Source organism: Macaca mulatta, chromosome 19, assembly GCF_049350105.2.
Source record: "Macaca mulatta isolate MMU2019108-1 chromosome 19, T2T-MMU8v2.0, whole genome shotgun sequence".
Classification (NCBI taxonomy): domain Eukaryota; kingdom Metazoa; phylum Chordata; class Mammalia; order Primates; family Cercopithecidae; genus Macaca; species Macaca mulatta.
The window spans coordinates 67,135,402-67,151,359 of NC_133424.1; the positions used below are offsets into that span (position 1 = coordinate 67,135,402).

At 48.1% G+C, this 15,958-nt stretch overlaps 1 protein-coding gene across 14 annotated transcripts; it reads left to right on the plus strand.

The window, feature by feature from the left end:
* The first annotated feature begins 731 nt into the window (after positions 1 to 731).
* MAMU-KIR (killer immunoglobulin-like receptor KIR3DH-like 5) lies at positions 732 to 14,095 on the plus strand. 14 transcript variants are annotated; one of them, XM_077975628.1, is made up of 10 exons: positions 732 to 836; positions 2,055 to 2,090; positions 2,838 to 3,131; positions 4,570 to 4,644; positions 4,786 to 4,869; positions 6,508 to 6,801; positions 8,410 to 8,460; positions 12,686 to 12,790; positions 13,262 to 13,317; positions 13,413 to 14,095. In XM_077975628.1, the coding sequence occupies exons 1-10, from the start codon at positions 803 to 805 to the stop codon at positions 13,803 to 13,805; spliced, it is 1,422 nt and encodes a 473-aa protein (XP_077831754.1). In that variant the 5' UTR covers positions 732 to 802; the 3' UTR covers positions 13,806 to 14,095.
* Positions 14,096 to 15,958: the final 1,863 nt, after the last annotated feature.

Genomic DNA, 15,958 nt, shown 5'->3' on the forward strand with positions numbered 1-15,958 from the left:
GTATGTTTAGCAGAGACATGGTTTCACTAATTTGGCCAGGGTGGTCTCGAACTCCCGACCTCTGTTGACCACCCACCTCGGCTTCCCAAAGTGCTGGGGGACACTTGATTTTCTATAGCATTATGTTACTGGATATTTCCATACAATTTAAAATGAGGGAGGCAGAGAGACAGAGAGAGTGAACCATGAGTTGGGACTCTGGACTCTCGGGTCATGAGAAAAATTGTAGATAAACTGACAAAAATTCAAAATTCACATGTTGTGGGTTTTCCTGATAAAGAACAGTTCTAAGATTGTAAATAATGGCATAATCCTTCCCTGGGTATTTAAATCATTTAAACTGGTTCTGCTGTCATACTAGAAATACAAGCATGAAACATCCTAATGGTTTATTCATCACAATTGCTCTGACAACGTTCATAATACCTATTAGATATTTTGCATATTACACACGAAGAAGAGTTTGAAACACAGATAAAAACAACAAAAATACATGAAAAGTCTTTTTCGTCAGCACAGATTTTAGTCACCTCGTGTCCGGGAAGTTGGATCTGAGACGTGTTTTCAGCTGGTCATAGTGAAGGACACAAGGTGTCAGTTCTAGTGAGAACCATTTCCAGGAAGCCATTTTCCACTCTTGAGTGAGCACCCGCTTCGCCTCATGCAAGGTAGGAAGAGCCTGCGTACGTCACCCTCCCATGATGTGGTCAGCACGTCAACTGCATGGGCAGGGCGCCAGATAACATCCTGTGCGCTGCTGAGCAGAGCTGGGGCGCGGCCGCCTGTCTGCACCGGCAGCACCATGTCGCTCATGGTCCTCAGCCTGGCGTGTGTTGGTGAGTCCCGGAAGGGAATCGACGGAGGAAGCACTGGGGTGGAGATCTGGGCCTGGAGGGGAGATATGATCCTGGAGTGGAGACATGGGCCTGGAGTGGAGATATGGGCCCGGAGTGGAGATCTGGGCCTGGAGTGGAGACACGGGCCTGGAGTGGAGATATGGGCCTGGGGTGGAGATCTGGACCTGGAATGGAGATATGGGCCTGCGGTGGAGATATGATCCTGGAGTGGAGACATGGGCCTGGGGTGGAGATCTGGGCCTGGCGTGGAGATATGTGCCTGGAGTGGAGATTTGGGCCTAGAGTAGAGATAAGAACCTGCAATAGAGATAGGATTCTGGAGTGAAGATATGAGTGTAGAGTGGAGATACAGGCCTGGAGTGGAGATATGATCCTGGAGTGGAGATCTGGGCCTGGAATGGAGATATGAGCCTGGAGTGGAGATCTGGGCCTGGAGTGGAGATATGGGCCTGGGGTGGAGATAGGGGCCTGGAGTGGAGATAGGAGCCTGGAGGGGAGATATGAGCCTGGAGGGGAGATATTGGTTTGCAGCAGAAATATGGGCCTGGAGAGGATTCCGGGCCTGCAGTGGAGATATGAGACTGGAGTGGAGATATGGGCCTGCAATTGAGACATGGACCTGGAATTGTGATATGAGCCTGGAGTGGAGATATGGGCCTGGATTGGAGATATGGGACTGGGGTGGAGATAGGAGCCTGGAAAGGAGATATGGGTCTGGAGTGGAGATATGGGCCTCGAGTGGAGATATGAGCCTGGCATGGAGGGATGGGCCTGGAGTGGAGATATGAGCCTGGAGTGGAGATACAGGTCTGGAGTGGAGATATGGGCCTGGAGTGGAGATATGGGCCTGGGGTGGAGATAGGAGCCTGGAAGGGAGATATGGGTTTGGAGTGGAGATATGGGCCTGGAGTGCAGATATGGGCCTGGCGGGGAGATATGGGCCAGGAGTAGAGATATCAGCATGGAGTGGACATATGGGCCTGTTGTGTAGATCTAGGCCTGGGGTGCAGATCTGGATCAGGAGGCTGGGTCTCTGCACAGCTGAGATCCCTGTTGCGGGGGCAGGTGGGCAGTCAGGGTGAGTTTACCTTCAGCCCAGCAAGGGCCTGGCTGCCCAGAGGCACAGCTCCGTGGGGGCAGCAGGGGAGGCCCTGGTTTGCCTGCAGATGGATCATCCATCATGATCTTTCTTTCCAGGGTTCTTCTTGGTCCAGATGGCCTGTCCACACACGGGTGAGCCCTTCCCCAAACCTTAGGGTGTCATCTCCCCACCTAAGAGGATTTTCCTGAAACAGGAGGGAAGTCCTATCAGACAGTCTCTCATAAACTAAGAAGGGGGGACCCTGGGGTGCTCGGCTCACACTTCTGACCTCGTCCTCTCTGGCCTTTCTTACCCTTGGCTGAGACAAGCTCTGTGAAGACTGGGGTGAGCTTGGGGTGCTCCAAGCTGAGGTGTGCAGGGAGGAAGTGGTGTCAGCAACTGAGGAAGGGAGGGAAGCAGTGCTAGGAACAGCAGGTCCTCTGAGGACAAAGGTGTAACTCACACCCTCCAGTGTTTGCATGACGGTCAGGGCTGCAGTGTGGCTGCTGTCATTCTACCAGAAGAGGTGGGGAAACCACAGCCATGACCCTGACATTCCAAATCTCTGATGGGGACTCAGTTCATGCACTGGCTGATATTCCATTCACAAAGGACATGCCCTCCATGCTGTGTCCACTTTGTGTTGTTTTATGTGAGTCATCTTGAAGTGTTAAAATCTAGTAAGAGTCCCTTATTAAGAACTTGTTCAAAGTTCTCAGCTGACACCTTTGTTGTAGGGAGATGCCATGTCTATGTGGGATGGGTTCTTCCTGTAGCCCTGGACACCCAGGTACGCTAGCAGCCTTAGAAACATGGAAAGGGGAAGAATCTTCTGAGCACACGGAGCGAGGGGTGACTCCACATCCTCCTCTCTAAGGCGGCCCCTCCTTTTCCCCCAGGTGGTCAGGACAAGACCTTCTTGTTTGCCCGGCCTAGCGCTGTGGTGCCTCAGGGAGGACACGTGACTCTTCGGTGTTACTATCGTGATGGACTTAACAACTTTACCAACTTCACTCTGTACAAAGACGACAGAAGCCACGTTCCCATCTTTCACAGCAGAATATTCCAGGAGAGCTTCCTCATGGGCCCTGTGACCCCGGCACACGCAGGGACCTACAGATGTCGGGGATCATACCCGCACTCCCCTACTGAGTGGTCGGCACTCAGTGACCCCCTGGCGATCATGGTCACAGGTCAGAGGGCTCCTGTCAGGGCTTCTCCTTGTCCCACCTCCTGAATCCCAGAGCTTCCGCTGGGGGTGTCCGTCAGGGTCCCATCACCCAGGACCTGACTGTCTTTGGGGTAAAGGGGGATTGAATACAGGGAAATGGGTGCTGTGAAGGAAGAATAACTGTCCCCAATATGGCTACATTCTAATCTCTGGAGCCTGTGACTCTTTATGCTGTAGGGCATGGGACTGAAGGGGAAGATGGAGCTCAGGTTGTTGTGAGTTGACCTTGAGATGGGGAGACGGCCTGGACTGTCCCGCTGGGCTCAGTGTAATCACAAGGGTCCTCGTGACAGGAGGAGGAAAAGGAGAGTGGGGATTAGAGCAGCATCATGGGAGACTCCATCAGCCACTGTGGGCTTTGAAGGTGGAGGAAGGCCACGAGCCACAATGGCAGGTGGCCTCTACGGGCTGGAGAAGTCAAGAGAATTGCTCTGCTGAGTCTCCAGAGGGAACACAGTTCTGTAGACGCCTTGATCTTAGCATAGGGAGAACTGGATCCAATTTCTGTCTCCAGAAGTGGAAGGGGTCAGTGTGTTCTCTCCTGCCGCCATGTTTGTGATAATTTTCTGCCGCAGCAACAGAAAACCAACACAGGAATATGGTCAAGGACAAGATAGGAAACCAAACAATGATAGCCGGGCATGGTGGTGGGCGCGAGTAAACCAACGACTGGATTCAATCTCTTGAATCCGGGAGGAAGTTGCAGTGAGCCAAGACCACACCACTACACTCCAGCCTGGGTGAAAAAGTGACACTCTGTCTCAAAAATCAATTAATTAATCAATTAATTACAGAAACCAAACAAGGAGAAGGTTGGCAATCCCGAGAGCAGGAAGGGCGGGATGCTGATGCCACCACCAGGCTCCATCCACATAGGGAGGGGTCGATGCTCCTCGAACCAGCACCAGGAGCCACCCTGTGGAAGCTGAGGCCATGGAGAAGGCACAGGCATGGCAGGAGAGGCTCCCAATCCCCACCAGGAACAGGGAGTGTGGACACTGGTGCCTGCCTTACTGATCAGTTCATACCTCCTGCCAGGGACTCCAGTTTGTCCTAAAGAGATTGAACCAGGCTGCTAACAGCCTGGATATGCAGCCTGCCGTGGTTCCTCTTCCACCCCCACATAGACAGCAGGAAAGAGATGAGTGGGAAACAGATACAGCAGCCTAAGAGATGAGGCTGAGCCCCGTGGGAAGGGCGTCCGAGGCTACTAGAGACAGACGGACAGAGAAGAGGGAGGGACACAGATGGAGGGACCTGCACCAGGGGATAAAAGACAGGGTGACACAGAGAGGGAGGAGAGAGACAGACAGCCGGGAGGGGAACCCTCACTCATTCCAGGTGCCATGGATATGATGACAAAGGGAGCCGCCTTCTAAACTCACAACCTCTCTTTCTAGGAGTCCACAGAAAACCTTCCCTCCTGGCCCTCCCAGGTCCCCTGGTGAAATCAGGAGAGACGGTCACACTACAATGTTCCTCAGATACCGTGTTTGGGCACTTCTTTCTGCACAGTGAGGTGACCTTTGAGAAGCCCTTGCACCTTGTTGGAGAGCGCCATGGTGGGGGTTCCCAGGCCAACTATTCCATCAATTCCAAGATGTCTGACCTTGCAGGGACCTACAGATGCTATGGTTCTGTCACTCACTCCCACTATGTGTTGTCAGCTCCCAGTGACCCCCTGGACATCGTGATCACAGGTGAGAGTGTCCGGATATTCTTCTCATTGTCACTGGGACACAGAGTGAATGATCCAGGACTTGGAAGCCCCGGGTGGTCATGAGGAAGATGAGTGTGGGATTCTTATGGAGAGAGACTGACTTGGCGAGGTCTGTACCAACAGAGACAGAGAAACAGGAGACACAAGTACAGACCAGGTGTCATAACAGAGGACAGACACAGGGGCCATACAGGGAGGTAGAAAAGAGAGAAAGAGTTAAAGGGGACACTCAGACAGACAGACATGTCCCAGAGAGAGTCGTCCTTCCGTGCTGACTTTGCTCAGATACCTGGCACAGGTTAGAAGCTTCATTTCTGTTTTACCTCCACAAAGCGTTTCTACCAGGAGAACCCAAGGACACCCATATTTCTGTCCTGAGTCAGCCCCTGTGGCCTCAGACCTTGTGGCACCTACAGATGCCGTGTTTGTTCTGACACCTCTGCCTTCCGTGCACTGGACAGTCATCGTCCCATGATATCGTGGCCCCAGAACACCAACCCCTGTATGCTGTGTGTACTTGGGGTCCCCAAGCTGGATTCTGAGGCTCATATTCCACATAACCCCACATATGATAGGATTCCTGAGAGACACAGGGACATCAAAAAGAAATCAGGAACATCAAAAAGCAAAGACATAAACACACAGAGAATGAGCCAGAGGAAGGAGAATGAGAGACTCACAGACACATAAAGAGACAGAAAAGAGGGCAGAGGAGTGGAGAGAATGATGGAAGGGAGGAGAGAAAAGCTCCAAAATCAGAACCCTGAGGGCGGGTGGGCACAGAGATAGAGATAGATAAAGATGTGGGGATGGATTGCAGAGATTCCAAATAGAACTAGAGAGACTGAGAGGCAGAGAAAGACAAGGAGATGGAGAGAGACAGATGCTAGATGTATAGATAGATATAGATAGAAGATAAATAGGTAGATCATAGATAATGGATGGGTTATAGATACATAGATGGCGATTGATAGATAGATGATTCATGGAGATGATGATGATGATAGATAGACAGATAGATAGATCGATAGATAGATAGAGAGATAGATAGACACATAGATAGGTACATAGATACGTAGATGATACATAGAGACAGAGAGGCAGACAGATAGAGAGGGAATAGACAGATGATACATAGATACAGATAATAGATGGTGGATAGAGAGACAGACAATTGATAGAGAGATAAATGATACATAGATATAGATTACAGATAGATAATTGATAGATTGACAGGTAGCAGATAGATAGATAGATAGATAGATAGACAGATAGATAGATCGATAGATAATAGATAGAAATGTGCAGAAGGTTATGAACAAAACAGAAAGTGAGAAACTCAGAATTAAAGAAAAAGGAAGATCAAGTCAACAATCCAAGGAGGATCAGAGAGAAGAAAACAATACAAAAAGGGAAAACACACCACGGGCTGGGGAAGTGAGGTCAGAGACCTAGAGAGACAGAGAAGGTGGAAGGAGGAAACAGACATGAAGAGAGATGGGGTGGAGGGTGAGAGAGAGCATTAGCATAGAGCAGGGGAGTGAGTTCTCAGCTCAGATGTGAGGGGAGCTGTGACAAGGAAGAACCTCCCTGAAGAAACTGCCTCTTCTCCTTCCAGGTCTATATGAGAAACCTTCTCTCTCAGCCCAGCCAGGCCCCACGGTTCAGGCAGGAGAGAACGTGACCTTGTCCTGCAGCTCCCGGCGCTCCTTTGACATGTACCATCTATCCAGGGAGGGGGAGGCCCGTGAACTTAGTCTCTCTGCAGTGCGAAGCGTCAACGGAACATTCCAGGGCGACTTCCCTCTGGGCCCTGCCACCCACGGAGGAACCTACAGATGCTTCGGTTCTTTCCATACCACACCCTACAAGTGGTCACACCCGAGTGACCCACTGCCCGTTTCTGTCACAGGTGAGGAAACCCCATGCCTGTCCCATGTCTTATGATCCCAGAGCCATAGCTGAGGAACTTCCTGCTGATGATGGAGAGAAGCATGGACAGGTTCAGAGAGAAGACCAAGCCTCGGTGTGAGGGTGGGATCAGGAGGCAGGATGGCAGAGAAGGCACCTCCAAACTCTCCTGCATGGCCTGCGTGGTGGTCCTCGGTCAGGGCTCCAGGCACCCAGGCAGATGGAGAAACTGGTCAGGACAGACCCAGAGGAGGGAGACTGGGCTCAGTTTGGGGAGATCAGAGGTTCCCTCAGCATTTGTTTTGCTTGTCATATGGATAAAAGCCATTTTAATGGGGTGAGATGAAAATTCATTGTGATTTTTCATTTGTATTTCTCTGATGATGAGTGATACTGAACACTTTCATACACATGATGGCTATTTATATTTTTGTTTGTGGAGAAATGTGTGTTCAAGTTCAATGATGGCCATTTATATGTTTTGTTTGTGGAGAAATGTGTGTTCAAGTCTTTTGCTCATTTTTAATTAAATTATTTGTTTTATTGAGTTATGTGAGCTTCCAGTTATAAATCCCATCTCAGATGCATAGTCTGCAAATATTTGCTCCCATTCTGTGGGTTGTCTCTTCACTTTGTTGGTTGCTTATTTTGCAGTGCAGAAGCTGCTTAGTTTGATGTAATCCCTATGGTCCATTTTTTGCTTTGATTACTTGTGTTTCTGAGGTTTTAAACAAAATACCTTTTCTCAGACAAATGTCCTGAAGCATTTCCCCAATATTTTCTTCTATGTGTTTCATAGGTTTAGGATTTAGACTCATGTATTTAATCCATTTGGATTTGACTTTTGTGAATGGTGAGAGGTAGAGGTGCAGTTTCATTCCCTGCATGGAGATAACCCGTTTTCCCCGCATCGTTTATTGAAAAGACTGTCCTTTCCTGATCGTAGGTTCTTGACACTTTTGTCAAAATGCATTGGATTGGCTGGGCATGGTGGCTCACACCTGCAATCCCAGCACTTTCAGAGGCCAAGGTGGGTGGATCACCTGAGACCAGGAGTTCAAGGCCCACCGGGCCAACATAGTAAAACCCTGTCTCCACTAAAAGTACAAAAATTAGCTGAGCATGGTGGTCAGCGCCTGTCATACCACTACTCGAGAGTCTGAAGCAAGAGAATTGCTTGAATTCAGGAGACGGAGGTTGCTGTGAGCCGAGATTGCACCTCTACACTCCAGCCTGGATGACAGAGCAAGATTCCATCTCAAAAAAGCAAAAAAGCCATTGAATGTAGACGCATAGATTATATCTGTGTTCTTCATTTTACTCCGTTGTTCTATGCACTTTTCTTTATGCCAACATCATGCTGTTTTGTTTACTACAGCTCTGTAACGTATTTTTAAGTCAGGTAATGTGATGCTCCTGTTTTCCCTCTATATCTTAAAGTCTCGAGACAATGGGTAACACATACAAAAATTATAGAGGAGAGGATCCCAGGACTCCCAGAGCCTAGTGTTGGATAACAGAGTGTTGGCCATGAACCAACCTCAAAGATTTCCCTTGAGTACAGGACAGGCACCCTCATTTCCTCACCTCTCTCCTGTCTCTATTCTAGGAAACCCTTCACGTAGTTGGCCTTCACCCACTGAACCAAACTCCAAAACTGGTGAGTAAAGAATCCCTCTTATCTCTGCTTTTGGAAACCTGGGGAGGTGGAAGCCTTGGATTCAAGCCTTGGCTCAGCACCTCCCAGCTCTGACTGTGGGCCTGTCTTCCACCATCTCTCTGAAGTCCAGACACTCCAACAGCAAAAGGGATCGTGGCCCAGCACAGGGCTCCATGAAGTCTCTTAATCTCCAATTTTCTGCAGCTGAGACCTCCTACAAGCTGGAAGAGCGATTGCAAATCTGACATCCTTCTCAGGAAAAATGCAGTGTTTGTTCTCCCTGCATTCCTAACTGGAGGATAAATTCCTGGGGGCTTGAAAGAGGGAAGGGAAGGGAACATCTAATGAGGGTGAGGTGTTTTAGAGAAGTTCCACTTGCCAAAGAATGAACTCCTGTGGGTCATCAGGCAACCCTGGCTGACTCAGCAGAGCCAGAGCCTTGCAGTAAAGAGCCTTGCACGCACACTCCGAATCACTGACTCATTCAGCCATGGCCCCATGCTCAGGCTGGGCAGTTAGAATCCTTTCCTATTGTTGCCATAACAAATTTCCACAAAATTGGTGGATGAAAACAAAACGGCTTTTTAATTATCTTACAGTGCTGTAGCTCAAAGGATGAAATACACCTCACTGGGCTAAAATCAAGGTGACAGCAAGGCTGCCTTCCCTCTGAAGGTTCCAGGCAAGAATCTGCTTTCCACATGTCCCAGTTTCTAGAAGCTCCCACGTTCCTTGGCTCCTGGTCCCCTTCCTCCTTCCTCAAAACCCACAAAGACTGGTCACATCTCACATGGCATCACTCAGACCCTTCTTCCTTATCCACGCCTCTTTCTCTGAATGTTCCTCTGCTTTCTTCCTCATCTCTTAAGGACTTTGGGATTTTATTGGGTTCACCAAGATTATCTTCATCATCTCCCTAATATCATCCAGGATACCCTCCTTTTCAGTTCAGCTGATTAACAACCATAATTCCATCTGCAATCTTCATTCCTCCTCTCCATGTAAAATCACTTATTCACAAGGTGTGTAGGCTAGGACAGGGACATTTTTGGGGTGGGGTGGATTCTCCTGCCTTCCACAAATAGTAAACAGGATGCATTTGGCCTGTGCTCTTGGGACACTGACGTTTCAGATCGGTAAACGGGAGGAAAAAGAGAATGAATGCACAAGTGGACCTATAAATGGCTGATCCATTGGGAAACATTGGTGCATGAAATCTATTTATTTATGTATTTATTAATTATGTTTTTATTAAGTCAGAGTCTCGCTCTATCCCCTAGGCCGGAGTGCAGTGTCACGATCTTGGCTCACTGCAACCTCCACCTCCTGGGTTCAAGTGATTCTTCTGCCTCAGCCTCTCAAGTAGCTTGGATACAGGCACCCGCCGCCACACCTGGCTAATTCTTTTTGTAGATTGTTGGTAGAGACGATGTTTCACCATGCGGCCCAGTCTATCTCCAACTCCCAATCTAAAGTCATCTGACCTCCTCAGCCTCCCAAAGTACTGGGATTATAGGCGTGAACCAGGGCAACCAACCAGAATTTAAAATAAATAACAGATAATACTGAGTGTATGATTTCAGGTCACAGAGAAGTTCTCACTGATCAAATAATACTTGTGATCTTTATGAAAAATATTGATCAACCCCTGGAAGACTGGCGGAAGGATTTTCCACACACAGCAGTCAGCTGTGAAGGAACAAAGGTGAAAACAATCTTATGTGGAAGGAAGAGGCTCTGCCTGAAACGCTGGGAATGAGATGGGAGAATTACAAGACCACTGGAGAGAGAGAAGAGCACACTGGGCACACAGGAAACTAAGGAGGACAAGGAGTGTGTGTTTTATACTCACAGCACTTGGATTCACCTCGGGCTAACTAGGAATCCCTACATGATTAATAGTGACTGACATGAACATAAGGGAGGCCCAGGTGCGTAACTGGAATCTAGGAGACTGTGGAAAAGGCAATTCCCGCCCCACTGGTGAAATGTGTTGTGTATTTAGACACTAAATGAATGAAGTGGATGGATACAAGATGTCTATGTGAGGTAGAATACTTCGCAGGGAGGGCTTGCCTGGTTTGATTTTTCCTAATTGTTTAATTTCTTTCTGAGATTTATTTTTCCTACATGTAAATCAATACCTGGCAGAGGACTGATTGATACATGAGGGGTGGTGCAAAGGAAGAGACCTATTATAATGTAACACAGGAGTTTGTGAACGGTGGCTCACACCAGTAACCCAACATTTTGGGAGGCTGAGGCGGATGGATTCATTGAGGTCAGGAGTTCAAGACCAGCCCGGACAACATGCTCAAACCCAACTCTACTAAATAAACAAAAACTAGCTGGGTGTGGTGGCACCTGCCTGTAATACCAGCTATTCGGGAGGCTGAAGGAGGAGAATGGCTTCCACCCGGGAGGCAGAGGTTTCAGTGAGCCGAGATCACGTCATTGGACTACACCCTGGGTGACAGGGTGAGACTCCATCACAAAAAATAAAAATACAAGACTCATAAATCTAATATAACATACACGAATGACAAAAGCACTTCAATCCCAATTATCATTTTTCTGTTTCTCTATAATGACTTCTTTGATCCTTTATCTTATCCATTAGAAAATCAGCCAAAAACGTCTTCTCTGTTTGCTTTCTGTGAGCCTGAGATCATATGGAAAATATGAAAGGCCCCCGAACCCACCAGCACAGGCCCTGGAATAGAGAAAGTTCTCTGTTCATGGCATAAAACTTGCCCCCTCACCCAAATCCCCCACCTCACGCCTACTTCCTATCACATTAAGAGACACAGACAGACCGTGGGAAGGTAAAAACTAATACTCTTTGGAGTTCAGATTTTGGACACGGAGACCAGCACCAGCACCATCTCCTGGTCACCTTTTGTAGGAATTCACAGAACGACAGGTTGTACCGAAGCAATAGATGATGGAGGGGGTTGTCCTTCCTCCGGACTCTCAGGTAGAACAGCAGCCTAATATAGGACTCCCGAGATCACAAAAAGGAGCACGTTCTTCACGACCTTCATCATTATTTCCTGGCTGTTTGATATATGACAGTTCTACTTCACTGTTTTGATCTTGATTTTACGTTATTCCTTTTCTTGCTGAATGTAATGTGTTTGAGTCAAGAGGGTTGTGGCCGTAGAAACTGTAAAGCACATTCACTGTGTATCAATCCCAGTCCAGTCTTCCCAGAGAAGACTCTAAACACCTCCTGTACTGCACCTGGGGCTCTGCCAGTTCCTGTCACTCACCATCACTCCAGAGAGACAGAACACACAGAGAATACATGACATAGGCAGGTTCATTACTAACAGATAACCAGCAAGTGACAACAGAAGCCTGCATTTCAGTGTGAGCCAGTCCCCCAAGGCTCAGAAAAGCTGCTCAGGACATATGGAGTCACCCCATTTGCACTGCAGCTGGGGGAACCCAGAAAGCAGCCCTGCCTGGGTTTTGTACCCTGGAGCCACAGGAAGCACTGAGCTAAAGCACTGCATGACGTCCTCCTCTGGGAAGAACAGGAAGACAGCCCAGCTGTTCTGGGACGTTTCTCCTGATCTCAGGATGTTGCCGTCTTAGTCCCTTTTTGAGGCTGTGAAAGAACACTTGAGCCTGGGTAACTTCTACAGAAAAGAGAATTGGTTGACTCACGGTTCTGCAAGGTGTACAAGAGGCAGGACACCAGCATCTATTTCTGGCTGTGGCCTCAGGCTGCTCCTACTCTGGTAGAAGAGACGGGGGCCTACATGTGCAGAGACCACCGAGATCACACAGCAAGACAGGGAGAAACGGGGTGTGATGGAGCTTCCAAGCTCTTTTTAAGAACCAACTCTCCAGAGTACTAATAGAGGGAGAACGTGCTAACCCTGTCGTGTGGGGCAGCATTAATCTATTCATGATGGATCCACCCCCATCACCCGAACACCTCCCGATTGGCCCAACCTCCCACACTCAGGGTTAAATTTCAAAGTGAAGCTTCCGGGGGGTCAAATATCCATACGATAGCAGGTGTCTCATCGGCACATTCCGTGGTTATTATGAAAACTATAACTGAGAAACCAGGAGAAAGCTGGGTCTCCCACCACGTGGGTGCTTGTCCTAAAGAGATGTTTTATGGGGTTGCCTGGCAACCAAGAAATGAGAGACAATCCTCAAAGAGGAACTGCTATGGTGAGCTTCTCATTGGATTTCCATCTTCCTCAAGGTATCACCAGACACCTGCCTATTGTGATTAGGTACTCGGTGGCCACCATCATCTTCACCATCCTCCTCTTCTTTCTCCTTCGTCGTTGGTGCTCCGACAAAAAGAGTAAGTCTCACGAAGCAGAGGCCAGAGACCTCAGGGCCGTGTGGGGAGGGAGGATGAGGAGGGATGGGAGCACGCAGGTGTGTGTTTCTCACCGGCAGGATGGTCTCTGGCCCAAGGCAGGAGCCACAGAGGCAGGGATTTCTAGAGAGAGCACCAGACACCCTGTCCCTGCCTTCAGCTCACAGACCATTGCCTGATTCTCAACTGTATCCTCATGTCCCTGCAGCCACTGACATCCAGGAGAAGGTTCCATGACAGGCAGAAAGTGGGAGGCAGAATCACTGGGATGGGAACTGACAGCTCTTCATGGGATGGGCCTTGCACTCAGAGAGACAGAATGTCTGAGTCTGGCTGTTGGCAGCTGAGGGACCTCAGGCACCTACAGTCTCCCGCTGTGTGTTGGGCTCTGCACATGAATTGAGGATCCAGACGTGCCCTCCCAGCTGTTTTGATGACTTCCGTCTCCTACAGATGCTGCTGTAATGGACCAAGAGCCTGCTGGGGACAGAACAATGAACAGGGAGATAGTCCTCCTAAGGCCAGCCTCATGGATATAGTCTTATTCCCTACTAGTCCTGAAGAATGTGAGCCCCTCCCTCACTCAACATTTCCCTCTCTCCAGGACTCTGAAGAACAAGACCCTCAGGAGGTGACATACGCACAGTTGGATCACTGCGTTTTCACACGGGGAAAAATCACTCGCCCTTCTCAGAGGCCCAGGAGACCCCCAACAGATACCAGCGTGTACATAGAGCTTCCAGATGCTGAGCCCAGATCACTGTCTCCAGCCCAGGAGCACCACAGACAGGCCTGGAGGGGTCTTCTAGGGAGACCACAGCCCTGTCTCAAAACCAGCTTCACAGCTCCAATGTACCACCAGCCGGAATCTTTAGTCTCGACTCTGCATCTTAGAGCATTGCTCTTCCTCACACCACAAATCTGCTGGCTCTGTCTTGCTTACCAACGTCTGCGGTTCCCACTGCCTGCTGGAGAGAAAACGCACTCCTTTGCTTAGCGTACAATTCTCCCCTTCACTTGACCCCTGCCCACTTCTCCAACCTAACTGGCTTACTTCCTAGTCCTACTGGAGGCTGCAGTCACACTGAGGAACTCACAATTCCCAACATACAAGAGGCACCCTCTTAACACTGCACTTAGACTCATGCTGTTCCACCTTCCCTCATGCTGTTCCACTTCCCCTCAGACGATTTTTCAGTCTTCTGAAAAATCAGTAAACCTTATAAAAATTTGTTGTGATTTCTATGTAGCTCTCTCCTCTTCAAATAAATGTGTCTGCCCTCATTCTTTAGGTGACTCTTTTTTTGCCTAAAGTTTCCGGTGTTATCATTACTATGTCCATATAGCCCCACATGTTCTCCACTGGGTTCTCATCCCTGGAATCTGAGCTTCTGGAAGCAGGTGGAGCCTGATTTGTCTCTGGGACTCCAATTTCCATCCAACGAGGCAGCATATATGAGGTTCCAATGATCATGAATCAGAGGAACAAGTGATATTCTTACTCTCTGCAGACCTGGAAAGCTGGCAGAGCCATTCCAAGATGAAACATCTGTAGAGTCATAGGCCTTGTTAGTCTCATCTCCACGGGGACACATGTCCACACATCATCTTCATACTATAAATACACAGTCGCTCCTCCAGATCTGTGGGGTTTACAGGTGTTTATTGAACCAACTATAAATCAAATATATTCAGAGAATAAATCTGCAAAGTTTCGAAGAGCAAAACTATGTTGAATGGACACAAATGGAATGGTGTGTAGGCTGTGTCAGGAATTATAAGTAATCTACAGATGAATTCATGTATACAGGAGGATGCACATGGGTTATATGCAAACGCTGTACCATTTTATGTAAGAGGCTTGAGCATCTGCAGATTGTGGTATCTCGGCGGAGATCCTGAAACCAATCACCCACGAATAGTGAAGGACGACTCTATCTAACTTTTATTTCTCAATTTTAAATAAGAATCATAAAAAATTTACAATAACAAGATAAAAAACAAGAAGTGTTTTATAGTGTGAGACCACGTTTAGATTTATTTTTTTCTATGCGTAACCTTTCAGCCCGTGTTATCTATTGAGAAGACGTTCTATTCCTCCTTCAACCACACGACAGCCTTTGTCAACTCTAACGGGGCTGTGTGTACACGGATGTATTTTAGACACTGTTTTCTAATAAGGGGCTCTCTGTGTTCACTCTCTTGAGGATGCTGCACATTCCGTAGGCTTATACAAACCCTTAAAATTTGGTAGCTGGAGTCCTCTACTTTTTTATTATAGGCTATTTCCTAGGATTTTTAAAATATTTCTTGAGGCGGAGTCTCGCTCTGTCGCCCAGGCTGGACTGCAATGGCACGATCTTGGCTCACTGCAACTTCCACCTCCCAGGTTCAAGCGATTCTCCTGCCTCAGCCTCTTGAGTAGCTGACATTAGCTCGGGACGAGGCACGGCTAATTTTTGTATTTTTAGCAGAGACATGGTTTCACTAAGTTGGCCAGGGAGGTCTCGAACTCCCGACCTCCGCTGATCAGCCCATCTCGGCTTCCCAAAGTGCTGGGGGACACTTGATTTTCTATAGCATTATGTTACTGGATATTTCCATACAATTTAAATGAAGGAGGCAGAGAGACAGAGAGAGAGTGAACCGTAAGTTCGGGGCTCTGGACTCTTGGGTCATGAGACAAATTGTAGATAAAATGACAAAAATCCAGAATTGACATGTTGTGGGTTTTGCTGATGAAGAACAGTTCTAAGATTGTACATAATTGCATAATCCATCCCTGGGTATTTAAATCATTTAAACTGGTTCTGCTGTCATACTAGAAATACAAGCATGAAACATCCTTATGGTTTATTCGTCACAATTGCTCTGACAACGTTCATAATACCTATTAGATATTTTGCATATTACACACGAAGAAGAGTTTGAAACACAGATAAAAACAACAAAAATACGTGAAAAGTCTTTCACGTCAGCACAGATTTCAGTCACCTCGTGTCCGGGAGGTTGGATCTGTGACGTGTTTTGAGCTGATCATAGTGAAGGACACAAGGTGTCAGTTCTAGTGAGAACCATTTCCAGGAAGCCATTTTCCACTCTTGAGTGAGCACCCGCTGCACCTCATGCAAGGTAGGAAGAGCCTGCGTA

Excerpts from the sequence above, each read along its gene's own strand:
- MAMU-KIR (XM_077975627.1), top strand. The coding sequence starts at position 803 with ATGTCGCTCATGGTCCTCAGCCTGGCGTGTGTTG. Across the intron at positions 837-2,054 it reads CCTCAGCCTGGCGTGTGTTG|GGTTCTTCTTGGTCCAGATG; the intron begins GTGAGTCCCGGA and ends CTTTCTTTCCAG. Across the intron at positions 3,132-4,569 it reads CCTGGCGATCATGGTCACAG|GAGTCCACAGAAAACCTTCC; the intron begins GTCAGAGGGCTC and ends CTCTCTTTCTAG.